We start from the raw sequence: 17,247 nt of genomic DNA on the forward strand, positions 1-17,247 counted from the left end.
AGTCTCCTATGGTTTGTTTCCTTCTTTCTTTTTTTTCCCCTTCCCATATGTTTATCTGTTTTGTTTCTTAAATCCCACATATGAGTGAAATCATATGGTATTTGTCCTTCTCTGCCTTAGCATAATACAGTCTAGCTCCAGCTACGTCATTGCAAGTAGCAAGCTTTCATTCCTTTTGATGGCTGAGTAATGTTCCACTGTGTAGGTACACCACATATTCTTTATCCATTCATCAGTTGATGGACATTTGGCTTTTGTTGATAATGCTGCTATAAACATCGGGGTGCATATAACCCTTTGAATCAGTATTTTTGTATCCTTTGGGTAAATACCTAGTAGTGCAATTCCTAAATCATAAGGTAGTTCTATTTTTAACTTTTTGAGAAACCTCCATACTGTTTTTCAGAATGGCTGCACCAGTTTGCATTTCCACCAACGGTGTAAGAGGGTTCCCCTTTCTCCACATCCTCACCAACACTTGTTTCCTGAGTTAATTTTAGCCCTTCTGACAGGTGTGAGGTTAAAAAACATTTTCTTAATATTCATACTTTTCTATACAAACTTTACTATGGGAAAGAAGACCATTAAAAGAGAACAAAGAGAAGAGATGGGGTAAAGTGGGTCTTCCACCCACAGAGAAGACATGGATCAGGGGCTGACTGCTATGTTTCCATCAGGCCCACATGGAGCCCACGGTGAGGGGATGATGAGTGAGGATGAGCCCAATCCCTGGCCACAGGAACATCAATCTCTGCTCTAAGCACCTAAGCACACACCTCTCTCCTCTGCTCACCTCCGCTTCACCAGGTAAGAGGATTTGATTTTCCTCACCCTCCTATCCTGTGGTAGAATGAAATTCTATCTATCACCTTCCTACAACCCCTGCTGCTACCACTGCCATCCTGCTACTCATCTTCTCATACCACATACACTCTCCATACTGGGAGATGTGACTTCACTAAGATGAGGAAAGACATGGAGAACATGGTCTGCATATTAACACATCCTAATGAGGTCCTCTCCGACACCAAAAAAAAAAAAAAAAAAAAAAGCTCATTTGTCTCAGAAACGCTTAGCTCTAAAGGATCTGAGGGACCCAAGGCTTCTTCCACTTAACATACAAGCTGTCAAGAACCTGATGCTGCCCCTCCAAGATATTGCCAGGATTCTAGGGCACTGGCAGAGAGACAAAGCAAAAGAGGACTGTGAGGGGGATAAGAGGAAGGGAGAACTTAGAAAGGTCTCTAAAGTAGCCATCAGAGGAGCTGCTTTCAAGGATGGGACTCAAATGGAAGTGTAAAAAAATGATAAGGGAGCGGAACTTGGGTGGCTCAGTCTGTTAATTGTCTGCCTTCAGCTCAGGTCATGATCCTAGGGTCCGGGGCTCAAGCCCCACATCGGGCTCTCTGCTCAGCAGAAAGTCTGCTTCTCCCTCTTCCTCTGCTGCTCCCCCTGCTTGTGCTCATGCTCTCGCTCTCTCTCTCTCGTCCAACAAATACATATATATATATATATATATATATATATTTTTTTTTTTTTTTTTTTTAATGATATTGGAATTCTCTATCACATGAGTTCGTGCTCCATCTCAAGTTTAAGATTTCTTTCTGGTATAAGTCTGTAACCACAAGCATTCCCAGACATGAGGGGCATAGCAAGGGGCTGCAATTCTGCCTCTTTCTCCTTCTCATTCCCTTAGTCTGTACACAAATTTAGAACTGGAGGAAACCTCAGCCATCCTCTTGTTCCACCCCTGCACTGTATGTACATTTAAGGAACGTGAGCCCTGGAACAGGGAATACACTTGCTACTATGTTCAAAAGACATGGACAAGGATAAAGGCTTCCTTCCCAGCCCAGTTCCTCTGTTCTTTAAGCTTGTGTCCAATCCAAGTGTAAGTGAGGAGATCTGTGTTTTAATCTCTATTCACCTCACTCTTGTCTGTGATAATGAAGAGTATGATTATCTCTGCTTTGTGCTTCATCTTCCCCAAACATATAACGCAAAGGTGGATCCTAAACAATGAAATGCTCCCAGCACTGGTGTGTATATACATACATATATATATATATACATATATATATTTTTTTTAAAGATTTTATTTATTTATTTGAGAGAGAGAATGAGAGACAGAGAGCACGAGAGGGAAGAGGGTCAGAGGGAGAAGCAGACCCCCCGCTGAGCAGGGAGCCCGATGTGGGACTCAATCCCGGGACTCCAGGATCATGACCTGAGCCGACGGCAGTCGCTCAACCAACTGAGCCACCCAGGCACCCACTGGTATATATTTTTAAATTGTCTATAAAGGATTACTTATTTGGCATAACTGCCCTTTAAATTATTTTACAATATTATTATCATAACCCCATGTTTATTTTAACAGCTTCAGGGAGAAGTGATTCCCTTCAAGGCTGTCCAGTAGGCTTACTAACTCCCTGGAAAGAATATCACACACCTTGTCTTCCTTTGAACTCTCCACTTCTGCCCCCTCCTTGAATTTTGCCAGTGCACTCTTGAGGTCCTGAGATGTGTAGGTGTTAGTGTTGATGTCCAGCCTGTCCAAAGAGAAGGTAAGAGTCAGGAAGGAGGCATCATCTTTCCCAAGAAAAAAACACCCCCCCACCGCAGGGGCTGGCACTCCAAAACAAGGTAAGCCAGGCCAGCTCTAACTCAGAGTGCACCACTCTAGCTTTGCCTTTCGTCAGCCACAAGTCCAACAGGTAGTCTGACCTTGAAGCTAAAGGAGGAAATACACAGCTGAAGATGGGGTCATTTCATGAAAGAGGAGGAAATGCCATGGGGCAGACAGAGGCCTACCATGGACAGAGAGCCCTCAGCCAACTACACAGGCAGAAGTATGTCTGGAATGTCAGTGCAATGCTGTTCTGTCAGCGTGACAGGCAGGACCTCCTGGAGGATAGTGGGCACAAAGGATGTAACAAGCACCCTATTTATATTCTTCTAGTAAAGGGACCAATGGAGACCTGAGCCCCCCCGCCCCTCCCCACCACGTGCCTGGCCTGATATCACAAGGCAATCTTTCTTCACAAAAACAGGCTGGATAAATTCACACCTTTAAAACCAACTCCTGGGCACAGAGTAAATGCAGGAGCTAGGTGTCATTCTGACCAAGGAATAAGTTTGAGTTATTGAGGACTAGATGCAAAGCCAACCATCTTCCAAAGTCAGCCTCCGAGGAGAGGGAGGAAAGTAACCAATGTGGATGTCATCTCAAGAACCTGATGAAGACTTGAGTGGTGTCTTCTCAAAGCCCCCTGGAGCTGATCCAAGCCATGACCATTCATCTTGGAGAGAAGGCATTCATGGGATGGGGAGTGCGTTTTGCCACCAATGGTGATTTCTGATCAGTGAACAGAGAGGTAAGACCAAGAGTGACATGGACAAAGTAAGCGTGGAATGTGGTCTGTGCTTGACAAGACTGTCCAGCTCTGGGCAGGGGGAGGCAGTTGGGAGGGGGATGGTTTAAGGATAATCCAGGAGATATATGCAGGTGGGGAAGGAGGGGGCTAATGGGCTGCTCTGGGCCAGATAAGCATATCAGTCAAACAGTCAAGATGCCAGCAGGCCTCAGCTCTTATGAGAGGCACATGATCTTAGGGCTTTGCCCATTTAGTCTTTGATTCATCCCAGAGACCCCTTAGAGCCCTGAGAAAAACACTTTTCTTCTCTAAACCTCAATCCTTATAAACTAATTAATAATAATTAATCACTCCCATTTATTGAACACTTAACCATGTGTCAGTCACTGTTTTAATCCTTTAAAAGTATTATTTCATTCAACTGATTACCACAATCCTACGAGGTAGGGAAGATGATCCCTCTTCCAGAAGAGCATCACCCGATGCCAGTAGCATGAGGATGCCACTGCCCTGCCCCTTATCCCTAAGAGAGAGATAAGTATTTGGGGGCACAGCTTGAACGGATTACCCCTCCGTCCTCTAAGACTTGGTCGGAACAAATTCCATCATGTCTCATTGCTCTATTTACCGCCTTAAGTGCCACTCTTCCAGGCCGCTCACCATCACCCATTCTCAGCCCAAATTACACATACATACAAGTGCGCACATATGTGACTGCACACACAGACATCAAATCATCTTCAGGTGGTATTCTCACTTCATTCTTCACTCAGAAAAATAGATGCTATCATCAAGAATGCGTTCCTATTCCCCTCATCACCTCTATACACCAACCTGCACCAAATATACATTGTCTGCTTTCCCTTCTATGGCAAATGGATAACAGTGTCCCTATTCCTATTAGACTTATGTTCCAGATCCCACTTCCCTTTTCAAAAGCTTTAACTCCCATAATTATACTGCTCCCTCTTGTCTGCATCTTCAATCTCTCTCTTTGGTTGGATTATTCCTTTGAATATACCAACACTCTTTGGACTCCAGAGTCTCTAATTATGCCATTTCCCTGTTCTCCTTCAAGGTAAAACTTTATGAACACATTGTCTTAACTCACTATTCTCATCTTCGTGACTGCTACCAACACTGCCATTTGCTCTCATCCAGATTCAGTTCTCACAGCCTACTAAAACTTCTCATCAAAATTACTAAAATAATGGGGGCACCTGGGTGGCTCAGTTGGTTAAGCGACTGCCTTCGGCTCAGGGCATGATCCCGGGGTCCTGGGATCGAGCCCCGCGTCGGGCTCCCTGCTCGGCGGGAAGCCTGCTTCTCCCTCTCCCACTCCCCCTGCTTGTGTTCCCTCTCACGCTGTCTCTCTCTCTCTCTCTCTCTCTGCCAATTAAATAAATAAATAAAATCTTTAAAAAAAATTACTAAAATAATGGACGACCAGATCCAATGGGACTCTTCACTCATGTCATGCTCCTCAACTGCTCTGCAGCATTTACACAGTTCACCCCTCCCTTGTTGAAACACTCTCCTTCCTAGCTTCTTGTTACTACATTCTGCTGTTTCTTCCCCTTCTTCCCTCCTCTCTTTTGTTGGTTTCTCATCTCCTATCTGAACCCTATATACTTGAATGCCTCGGAGTTCAATCCTGAACAATCTTCTCTATCTCCACATTCTTCCCTAGTTCTTTTTTTTTTTTTTTTTTTTTTAAAGATTTTATTTATTTATTTGAGACAGAGAGAATGAGATACAGAGAGCATGAGAGGGAGGAGGGTCAGAGGGAGAAGCAGACTCCCTGCCGAGCAGAGAGCCCGATGCGGGACTCGATCCCGGGACTCCAGGATCATGACCTGAGCCGAAGGCAGTCGCTTAACCAACTGAGCCACCCAGGCGCCCCCCTAGTTCTTTTAAAATATCTGTCAGGCAGGGCACCTGGGTGGCTTAGTCGGTTAAGCATCTGCCTTCAGCTCAGGTCATGAACTTGGGGTCCTGGGATCAAGCCCCACATCAGGCTCCATGCTTAGCGGGGAGTCAGCTTCTCCCTCTCCCTCTGCTCCTCCCCCACACCGCCGCTGGTACTCTCAAAAAAATAAAATCTTTAAAACTAAATAAAGTATGTCAGGCAATGATGTCCAACTTTACATCTTTAACCAATCCTCTCCCCTGAGTATGAGCCAGACTGTGGTACAACTACCTGATATATATCATGGATCTCAGATGTTCATCAGGCACCTCAAACTTACTACATCTAAAACATAAGTCTTGACGTTTCTCCCCATCAATCTGTTCCTTTCTCAATCTTTTCCATTTCAATAAATGGTACTTCTAAGAACCTAGTTGTGTTAAATCCCAAAATGAGGCTTTATCTCAAATACCTCCCCCACCACCTTCCTTCACCCCTAAATCTATCATAAGCAAGTCCTGTTGGCACTACCTCCAAATTAAATCTCCACACCCAACCACTCTCCATCATGACACACTAGACTAAGCCACCATTATGTCTTACTTGACCTACTGAAATGACACCCTAATTGTCTCTCTGTGCTTCTTTTGTCCATCCTCAATCTACTCTCCATACACACAGCAACTAGACTGACTTTGTTAAACTACATCATATTAAACTACTCTCCCACCCCAAATCCTCCACTGGCTTTCCATTACAGTTCTCCTTAAATGAAGACCACTCAACATGCACCTCCAAACTCCACATGATCTGGCCCCTCATCAGGCCACTCTCCAAAATCATCTACTACTCTTCTTCCTTCTCCTACTCTCTAGTCATCCTGGTCATTTTCCTGTTTCCCAAACTTGATGAAGTCTCTTCCTTGACAAAGCTGGAGACTCTTCTTTTTCCCTCTGCCTGAGATGCTCTAACCTTAACCCTGTAAAATTAACTCTTTGCATGACTAAACCCCAGTCATTCTTCAGGTCTCAGTTCAAATATCATCTTAATGAGGTCTTCCAAACCATCCTATTTAAAGCGGCCTTCCCTAGGGATTGATTACCTTGCTTACTTCTTCCCTACATACTACCACTATCTGTAATTACTTCACTTGCATTTTTATTTTTCTGTTTTTCTGCTGGCCAGCCTCTCTAATGCTGACATCCTGTTTTGTTTACTACTGTACCTCTAATGTGTGGCACATAGGCACTCAATAGGTCTTTTGTAAAATGAATGAATGGAGCAAGGAAATGGCCTGGTCTTTGGCCCACTCCATTAACCACAATGCTGTATTGTACCATGTTAAATGCTCAAGATGGGAAAACCTGGATGTACACTGTCCCTCATCCCTCTGAACAAAAGAGGGTGATTCAAAGAAGATGGTTGTTCCAGGGTAAAAAAGACAGATACAATGTTGGGATGTTGACAGGAATATGGACTAAAACCAGTGGAGATGACAATGCCTAAGACATAAATAGCAAGAGAAAGCCCTGCTGCTAGGAACCAAATATACACTGAAGGCAGTGCCAGGAGAGGCCTCTGAAACAAGTCAGAGTCAGATGTCTTATCCCAGGTTTTATAGCCCAGAGTCATTACAGCTCTCGTTAGCAGTGTGGCCAGTCCCGTATCCAGCAGAACTGGTGGACAGGCTGCCATGGATTAGGCTAAATGGACTGTCCCCATCTCTCCTTAGCCAGTGGTTCTTAACCCTGTGATCACCAACCTCTTTGACAATCTGATGGAAAGATGTGGGTCTTGTCTGTCTTGTCCCCCAAAACAGAATAAGCAGATAATCAAAATACTGTAACAAGTGTGGAAATGAGCCCTGACCTTTGGCCTCTGTTCCCATTCTGGTACTGAAGAGCCAGGAAGACACTTTTAAGTGGAACTGGAGGAGGCCGAGATGAGGTCCACAGCAGAAGGAAGAAGTCACCATCAAAGGCAGGCAGAGATTTACTGAGCTCACAGCAGTGAAACCCACACCACCTTGTCCATGCCTTTGGGTTGCTGTCCAGACAGGTTTGCCACTACTAATAAATGCTGAGAAGTAAGAAGATATGTCCAGTATACCCTGGAAGCCATTCCAGACCAGAACCCTCAGAAACATTCCGAAGGAGAAAAGAGGTAGAAATAGAACAGGTATCTCTCTCTTACGGTGTGCCTATTATAGACCACACAAATAACTCTGATTTCTATTCTAAAAAGATAAGAGCAACCAATAAAGCATTCCACAATCTTACTGAAGATCTACGGTCAGGTCCTGGAAAAAGAACTTTCCACAGTAGTAAAATCAACAAATTCCAAATTAATCAAGCTCCTAATTCAATATTCTTAAATCAAGAATAAAATAGCCTTTTTATTTAGAAAATAAGACTTGGCACAGCGGTGATAAAAGACCTCCTGACATACTCTGAGACACTGATATATGTGTGCATAATATGTGTGCTAGGGATGGAGGGAGCTTGGCAGGGGTTACAACAATGAAATTTTATTCTTTCTTCAATGACTGTGAGAAATGAATCATCATATGGCCTCCAGGTATAAGCCTATCAAGAGAGATGGGGGAAGATAAAGATCCTCCCCAGTGACTGTGTGGAGGACAAATATCTCCTTATCTTATCATCATATACAATCAAATTTTCTAACACTAAAAACTACCCACATCTGAGCAGGCTGCTCTGTGGGGTTGTGGGTGCTACAGGACTGAAGGTACATATGGACAGGCTGAATAACCTTTTGTTGAGTACATCAAAGAAATGACTCAGGTAAGAATTGGGTCTCTATGCTCCCTTTCTGGCTCTTATCTAACCGCAGAATACTGTCGAAATAACGAAAATTCAAGGACTGAGTAACATTAACCCTGCTCAATCCATTATTGATTGCCAATACTTGCATGTATTTAGAACAGGGGCATCAAACTCTTTGGTATGACCACATAATATTTCAGGTTTTATGGGCCTTATGGCAATCGTCCCAACTACTCAACTCTGCCAGGTAACAGGAAAGTGGCCACAGACCATACATAAACGAATGAGCATAACTGTGTTCCAATAAAACTTTATTTACGGACAGTGAAATCTCTAAAAGCCATGAAATATCATTCTTTTGCTTTTTTCCAACCGTTAAAAAATGTAAGAAACAACTTAGCTGTGGGCTGTACAAAAATAAGTAGCAGTCCCAGTATGGCCCACAGGCCATAATTTGCTGGTCCTTGTGTTAGAAACCTCATGATTGGTATTTATGACCTTTCAAATTGCCCAATTCCAGCAGCCCCTGCAAACCCCATGCCTCCTCCTCCCTCACATAAAAAAGAACTTGCAAATAATACTTACTAATTCAAGGCAAAGAACAGAAAAATAGAGACAAATTGTCCAAAATCAAGTACTCTAAACTGGTTATTAAAAAATAAAGCAATCTCTTACCATTGGAGAACTTTTATCCTGCAAGAAAGCCTGTTTAATAGGGACTAACAAGAGGAAAAGTTAGTCTGAATTAAAGAGTTTAAAATGCAATTTTATTGTTCACCAAGGAAGTATTACTGCAAAGCAGAAGGCCTAACAGGCCTGTTTTAATGAATAGATGACTCATCTGTAATCAGCACATTAATTGTTGGGATTCAAATGGGTGCTCTTAAAGTACTGGGAAAAATAGCTTCATTTTTAAAGCAGGTTAAGCATTCCCCCTACAGCCTTTCCTAAAGTATCAATTTGCTTTGCAAACTATTTCTTCCCAAAGATTCTACAAGTAAACTTCCACAAAACCCTGACAGATTTATCACAAATTCTAGACTACTAAATTTCAAAATTTTTAAAAAGCCACATGAATTTGGGTAACAAACATCACACTGTCGTTACTTTCAGTATTACAAAATCAATGTTGTCAACCTCCCGGTCCCTAGGGTTGTCACTGTACCTTCTGCCTTTTTTCAACCCTTTCAAATTACTTCGGAACTTGTCCTCTTCTTGGAGTTTCACTTCTCTTGCCCCACTCTGGAGATTCAGCCGCACATGGGATCCAGCAGGGACAGCCTGCCCTAAAAGCCAAGAAGAAAGAGGGCTCATGAGGTAGACAGTCCTTGAAGGGACACTGCAATGGAATGGTTGGCTAACAAGCCAACAGGATTTATTAACTCATGAAGACCAGACTCTGCTGTGTTCCATTACCTGAATCCATCCATCTCTCTAAGACACACACACACACACACACACACACACACCTCACACACATTTTCTCCTTTTGCTAATACATATCAAATTAAGGGAATGAGGCAGATGGGCAAGGACATCTGTACTTCAATCGAGAGACCAATAACTCCAGTTAGAACCTGCATCTTTAAGCTATTCTGTTTTCTTTAAACTGAGCTATAATAAGCCTTTCTGTAAACGTGCAGTGAATGGTAAGTATCTACTCACCCTTAAGGACATGGCTACATCACTGCATCCTTCATGACACCCTTCTTGCCTCTCCCCTTGACAGTCCCAGAAAACCCCAGAGAGCTTGCCATTCCAGCAGGCTTAGACCTCACCACCCTCATCTATTCATCATCAGGCTCCTTCTATGAGGCTCTCTCCTTGATGAGCCAGGGACTATATCTCCTATATTATTTCCCAAGCCCTAGACCAGAGTGTGATTGGAAGGTAAGAGGATAGAGCAAGCCAAGGAGGCAGGGAATGGAATCAATAGAAACTAAAAAGCTATGCCCACCCATCTCAGAAGGGCCCATCCACTAGCTGAAAAAACAAGTAATGTGAATGGATGGGCTATTCATACACATTGTACACATTACTCAAAGATAAATAAAAAGCAGGTAAAGACACTACAAAAAAAGAACTACAGGCCAGTATCTCTGATAAACACAGATGCAAAGATTCTCCACAAAATATTAGCGAACCAAATCCAACAATACATTAAGAAAATCATTCAACATGATCAAGTGGGATTTACTCCTGAGATGCAAGGGTGGTTCAATATTTGCATATCCATCAATGTGATAGGTCACATGAACAACAGAAAGCATAAAAACCATATGCTCATTTCAAGAGATGCATAAAAAGTATATGACAAAGTACAACATCCATTCATGATAAAAACTCTCAACAAACCAGGTTTAAAGGAAACATACCTTAACATAATAAAGGCCATCTATGAAAAACCCACAGTTAACATCATCCTCAATGGGAAAAAACTTTCCCCTAAGATCAGAAACAAGACAAGAACATCCACTCTCGCCACTTTTATTCAACATAGTACTGGAAATCCCAGCCACAGCAATCAGACAAGAAGAAATCAGTAAGGAAGAAGTAAAACTTCCACTATTTGCAGATGACATGATACTGTATGTAGAAAACCTTAAGACCACACTAAAAAACTACTAGACCTGATAAATGAATTTAGTCACGTCACAGGATACAAAATCAATATACAGAAATCTGATGCATTTCTATACACTAATAATGAAGTAGCAGAAAGAGAAATTAAGAAAACAATCTCATTTATAATTGTACTGAAAATAATAAGATACTTAAGAATATAACTAAACAAAGAGATGAAAGACTTATACTCTGAAAACTATAGAACACTGATGAAAGATGTCGAAAAAGGGACGCCTGGGTGGCTCAGTTGGTTAAGCATCTGCTTTTGGCTCAGGTCATGATTCCAGGGTCCTGGGATCAAGTCCCACGACAGGCTCCCTGCTCAGCAGGGAACCTGCTTCTCCCTCTGCCTACCGCTCCCCCTGTTTGTGCTCTCTCTCTCTTCCCCTCTGACAGACAGACAGACAGATAAATAAATAGACAGATAGTGAAGAAGACATAAACAAATGGAAAGATATTCCATGCTCATGGATTAGAAGAACAAATATTGTTACAATGTCCACACTACTCAAAGCAATCTACACATTTAATGCAATCCCTAACAAAACACCAAAAGCATTTTTCACAGAGCTAGAACAAATAATCCTAAAGTTTGTGTGGAACCACAAAGACCCTGAATAGCCAAAGCAATTTTGAAAAAGAAGTAGTAAACTAGAAGTATAACAATACTAGATTTCAAGATATTCTATAAAGCTGTAGTAATCAAAACAGTATGGTACTGGGCACCTGGGTGGCTCAGTTGGTTAAGCGGCTGCCTTCGGCTCAGGTCATGATCCTGGAGTCCCTGGATCAAGTCCCGCATCGGGCTCCCTGCTCGGCAGGGAGTCTGCTTCTCCCTCCGACCCTCCCCCCTTTCATGCTCTCTCTCTCTCAGTCTCTCTCTCTCAGATAAATAAATAAAATCTTTAAAAAAAACAGTATGGTACTGGCACAAAATGGACACACAGATTAATGGAATAGAGTCCAGAGATAAACCCACAATTATATGGGCAAGTAATGTACGACAAAGGAGGCAAAAATATACAGTGGCAAAAAGACGGTCTCTTCAACAAATGGTGTTGGGAAACCTGGACCACCTTCTTACACTATGCACAAAAATAAACCTAAAATAAATTAAGAACCTAAATATGAGACCCGAAACCATAAAAATCCTAGAGGAGAGCACAGGCAATAATTTCTTTGACATTGGCTGTAGGAACATTTTTCTAGACATGTCTCCTAAGGCAAGGGAAACAAAACCAAAAGTAAACTATTGGGATTAGATCGAAATAAAAACCTTCTCCATACCAAAAGAAACAACAAAACAAGATGATAGCCTACTGAACGGAAGACGATATTGCAAGTGATATATCTGATAAGAGGTACTCAACACCAAAAAACCCCCAAATAATCCATTTGAAAAATGGGCAGAAAACTGTGCACTGGTGGTGGTAAGGCAAACTGGTGCAGCCACAGCACCAGCAGAAAACAGTATGGAGGTTCCTCAAAAATTAAAAATAGAATTACCATAGGATCCAGTAATTGCACTATTGGGTATTCACACAACACAAAAACACTAATTTGAAAAGATATATGCACCCTCATGTTTACTGCAGCATTATTTACAATAGCCAAGATATGGATCTAACCCAAGTGTCCATCAAGAGATAAATGGATAAGGAAGACGTGCTATATGTATGTAAAATGGAATATTACTCAGATATAGATAGAGAAGAATGACATCTTGCCATTTGCAACAACATGAATCTAGAGGACATAATGCTAAGTGAAATAAGTCAATCAGAGAAAGGCAAATACCATACGATTTCACTCATATGTGGTATTTAAGAAACAAAACGAACAAAAGAGAGACAAAAAAAAAGACTTTTTTTTTTAAAGATTTTATTTATTTACTTGACAGAGAGAGACACAGCGAGAGAGGGAACACAAGCAGGGGGAGTGGGAGAGGGAGATGCAGGCTTCCCACGGAGCAGGGAGCCCAATGTGGGGTTCGATCCCAGGATCCTGAGATCATGACCTGAGCTGAAGGTAGACGCTTAATGACCCAGGTGCCCCCCCAAAACAGACTCTTAAATATAGACAACACACTCACAGTTACTAGAGAGGTGGTTGGTGGGGAGGTAGGCAAAACAGGGGAAGGGGATCAAGAGTATACTTAATCATGATGAGTACTAATATATATGTTCAATCATTATATTATACACCTGAAACTAATATAACACCGTACGTTAATTATACTGGAAACAAAAATTTTAAAAAACATTGGTTAAAAAGCAAGTGTGCAAGATCACATACTATAGCAGAATGTTACACTTATTCATTCATTCATGCGGTTATCATTTACCAAGCAACTACTATATACCAGCCACTGTGGCAGGTTCTAAGAATACAAAGAGAAATGTTAACTGCCACAGGGATAGAAAATTTTAGAGAAAGGGTTCAAGCTACTAGAAATCTAGAAGAAATGCTGCTCTGTGCTTTCTCCTGCCAAAGGATGGCATGGCCTTGCTGATGCTGGATTTGATTCAAGGATCAAAAAAGGATGACAATATTTAAAAAATTCCTTTAAGGGAAGCATACAGCGCAAGTTCTCTCAGAACTTGATCAGGTAAACCCTAAGTATTAAAAGGTAATGGTGTAGGGGCGCCTGGGTGGCTCAGATGGTTAAGCGTCTGCCTTCGGCTCAGGTCATGATCCCAGGGTCCTGGGATCGAGTCCCGCATCGGGCTCCCTGCTCCTTGGGAGCCTGCTTCTCTCTCTCTCTCTGTCTCTCATGAATAAATAAATAAAATCTTTAAAAAAAAAAAAAAAAAAAGGTAATGGTGTAGCAAGAATTCACATTTTCTCAATTCTGAGAGAACCACAGTGAACTCCAAATTCCACTGACCACTGTGTCTCCACCAGAGAACTAAGGAGCCAGGGAAACAGCATGCCAAGACAAGCTGTTCTGCTCCTGCTGCCCCACTTCAATAGGGAGTTTCTGTATCTTTGGCTAAAAAAATTAATGGGAACTTAAGTACATGAGTATATGTGCATAACCATCTCCTTCTAACCTCAAAAGCAACCAAAATGCTTCAAGGTTAAAGAAATATATATGTCCAAAGTAGAGTGGGGAAACCTTTCTCTGGGGAGGCTTCCTGAAGGGGTTCCTGACTCTGGGGGTCAAATAAGGCAAAAAGTGAGACCCAGACTGGGAAAATAGGGAATCCAAAATAGAGCTGTGTGTGCAAAGACTCAAACACACAAAGTGACAGGCGACATTCAGGAGGCCAGGAACAAAAGAAGCAGGGAGAAGTGGAAAGGCTATGGAGGCAGCTGAGGACAAGATGAGGCCAACTGGTGGCAAGGAACTAGCAACTTCTTTGCTTTTCCTAGGATCATGGGGCAAGAGGTAACTTCTCCAGCATTAATCTCTGAGTGTATGACAGCAAGAGGTTGTTTCACCTGGGGAGATCCCAAACTAACAAAACAACCGAGTTCCTTCCTGGACTAAAGGCTAATAAGCAGGTCATCCTTGATATTCCCTTTACCTCACCATCCCCCATACCCAATGCATCTCTAAAACAGAGTGATTTTTCCTGCTATAATGTCTCTGAATTCATTCTGTCTTCCTCACCACTGCTCTTGTCCAAACCATCACCATGTCTCTTCTGGACAGTGCCATAGCCTTCCAGCTGGCCTCTCTAATCTACTCTTAGCTCTTGGTCCAACTGTTCTTTACAAAGAACAGTTTTGTTTTGTTTTTTCAAAATACAAATTTGACTATGTCATTACCCTGCTTCAAACCTTTTAAGGGCTTCCGACTTCTCTCAGAGTAAAGATGAAAGTCCTCACAGCAGTCAGTGAGGCCCATTAGTGTCTAGTCCCTGCCTGCCTCTTTAGCCTTGTCCACTCCCCATTCTCCTTTTCCCATTCCATGAGAGAAGTTTGCTTACTCCTACCATGGGGCCATTCCACTTGCTGTTCGCTTTGCCCAGAATGCTCTTTCCAACGCCAGCCTCCCTATCTCATCTTTCCAATCCCAGCTAACAGTCACTTCCACTCAGTGGTATCCTCTATTTCTCCACACCAGACCCAGCTCCAGCCTTTCGCAGCACCGTGGACCTTTCCTTTACAGCAGTTACCACAATCAGTGGTTACAGTTTAGTTTTTTAATTCATCTGGTAAAAAGAAATGGTCACCACTTTATCCCCAGGGCCTATCCCATAGTCTAGTACACAATAAATCCTCAATAATTATTTGCTGAGTAAAAATTAAAAATGAAAAAGAGAAAATCCTAGCTCATCTAGAGGTGTGTGGAAAGGCCAACAAGGATTTCCACTAGCTCAAGAGGATTCATAACAATTAGTCATGTTAATAGTTTCTTTTGTAGTAAACTAGTAATAGTAATACAAACAACAGTAGCATTTTGAATTTTCAGACTTTTGATCAAAATTAGAAATGGACAAGGTGAAAAAAAGTATGTGACTAATAGTTTCAAAACATAACAGGTTATACTGTGCCAAAGTGGCCAAGGAACAGACTAGAATCTTATGTGAATCAATTTATTTTATTTGGGGAAAATTCCAAAATTACTCCCTTCACATAAGCCACCACAGGGGGCAAGAGCAACCACAATAGCATTAACTTTTAAAATACAGGTTACGCTCATTCAAGATAAACAAAACCAGCAATGGCAGAGGCAGAGGCAGCAGAAAACAGAATCTTTTAAATGTTTCCGGCCCCCCTGGGAAGAAGGCCAATTTAGTGTGCAAATTGATCTGCATCCTTCTAGGGCCTCTACGAAGGGACCAGGACGCTCAAAGAGCAGAGTGCATGCAAAAAGTCACAAGTTATATCCAGGTCAAGAGTCAGGGATTGAAAGGTGGAGGGCAAGGGGGAAGGCAGAAAATATGATAGGGATCCAAAAAGGCCCCTCCAACAGGTCTGCAAAGCCTACCGTGTCTATGTCCCTACCCCTGGCTCTCTGGGGACAAATCATGGCCTGAAAAAACCGTCTCTGACAAGAAGAAAAACTGTCCAAATTAAGTAAGGCCATATCATATTTGAATTTTGACTCCCACTGGGAATCTGTCACTGACTCTAATCACAGTCCAAGACCCACATAACAACTCCTGCTTTTCCAAGGGGGAAAATCTGTGGTGGATTGCATTATTGTCACCAATTGTCTTCCCCTTAGCCTGTATCCACACCCTTTGTCAGGTGACCTTACAGCCCCTCCTACCGTAGTGGAGTACTTTCCTACCCCTTGACTCTGGACTTGACTTATGACACGCTTCGGTCAGTGGGAAGTCAGCAAATGTGCCACAGTGATTTGAAATGTGCTTGTGCGTTTTGCCCATCTTTTGGAATTCTACCATCACCATCAGAAATGTTCACTAGCATTCTGGTCTGAGGAGGATGAGACCCATGGAGCAAATGTGGACCCCAACTGCAGACTGGAGCTAAGCCCAGCTGAGCCTAGCCATGGTCAACCAGGTCTAGCTGATCTACAGACACATGAGCAAGAATAAAAGACTGGATTTCTTTTATAACTTTTTACTCTGAACTACCTTTAAACTTACACAAAAACTGCAAAAATAATACAGTTTCCATATATTGCTCACACAGCCTTTCCCAATGTTCATAGCATTACCTTAACACAGTAACATAGTCATAGATAATTATCACAACTGGGAAATTAACAATAATGCTAACCAAACTATAAAGATCCTTTTTCAAGCTTACCAGTATTTCCACCATGTCCTTTTTTGTTCCAGGATCCCATATGGCCTTTGGTTGTTATTTCTCCCTAGTCTCCTGTAGTCTGCAAGAATCCCTCAGCCTTCCCTTGTCTTTCATGATCCTGACATCATCAATGAATACTGATCAGTTTTTCAGGACTGTCTGGTGTCTTCTCATGGTTAAAATGAGGTCATGTATCTTTGACAGAAGCACCAAGAAAATGATGTAGTGTTCTTCTCAGTGCATCATATCGCAAAGGTTGTGGTGTTAATGTCTTATGACTGGTGATATCGGACTTGATCAACTAATAAAAGTAGTACCTACTGAGCTTTTTCTACTGTAGTAAACAAAAATCAGAGCAAACTACCAAACTGAGAAGAATAGCTTGGCAACTTCTCAACAATTTAAAGTAGGAGTTACCATATGAACCCAGCAACTCCACACCTAGGTGTATACCCAAGAAAAATTTAAAGCATATGTTCACCAAAAACATGTACATGAATGCCTACTGTAGCATTATTTATAATAGCTAAAATGTGGAAATAACCCTAATGTCCATCAACTGATAAATGAAGAAAAAGTGGTATATACATATGGTGGAACATTATTCAACCATTAAAAGAAATGAAATACTGACATATACAACATGGATGAACCTTGGATACATTATGCTCAGTGAAAGAAGGCAGGTAGAAAAAGTCACATATCAGACGGTTCCTTTTAAATGAAATTCCAGAAAAGGCAAATCAAAAGACACAGTACATCGGTGGTTGTCAAGAGCTAGGGGGAGGAAGGAATGGGATGTGACTGCTAATGGGGACGG

General features: G+C 42.1%; 1 protein-coding gene across 5 annotated transcripts in view; it reads right to left on the bottom strand.

The window, feature by feature from the left end:
- Window positions 1-17,247, bottom strand: part of SIL1 (SIL1 nucleotide exchange factor) — a 212,244-nt gene that overhangs the window by 81,511 nt on the left and 113,486 nt on the right. For all 5 annotated transcript variants that reach the window (XM_035014245.1, XM_035014244.1, XM_035014246.1 and 2 more), the window contains 2 exons: window positions 9,241-9,361; window positions 2,456-2,555 (listed from right to left, as the gene is read on the bottom strand). In XM_035014245.1, coding sequence (XP_034870136.1) covers window positions 2,456-2,555; window positions 9,241-9,361 — 221 coding nt within the window. The remainder of the gene's footprint in view (window positions 1-2,455; window positions 2,556-9,240; window positions 9,362-17,247) is intronic.

Source organism: Mirounga leonina, unplaced genomic scaffold, assembly GCF_011800145.1.
Source record: "Mirounga leonina isolate KUSES-001 unplaced genomic scaffold, KU_Mleo_1.0 Mir_168, whole genome shotgun sequence".
NCBI classification, from domain to species: Eukaryota; Metazoa; Chordata; class Mammalia; order Carnivora; family Phocidae; genus Mirounga; species Mirounga leonina.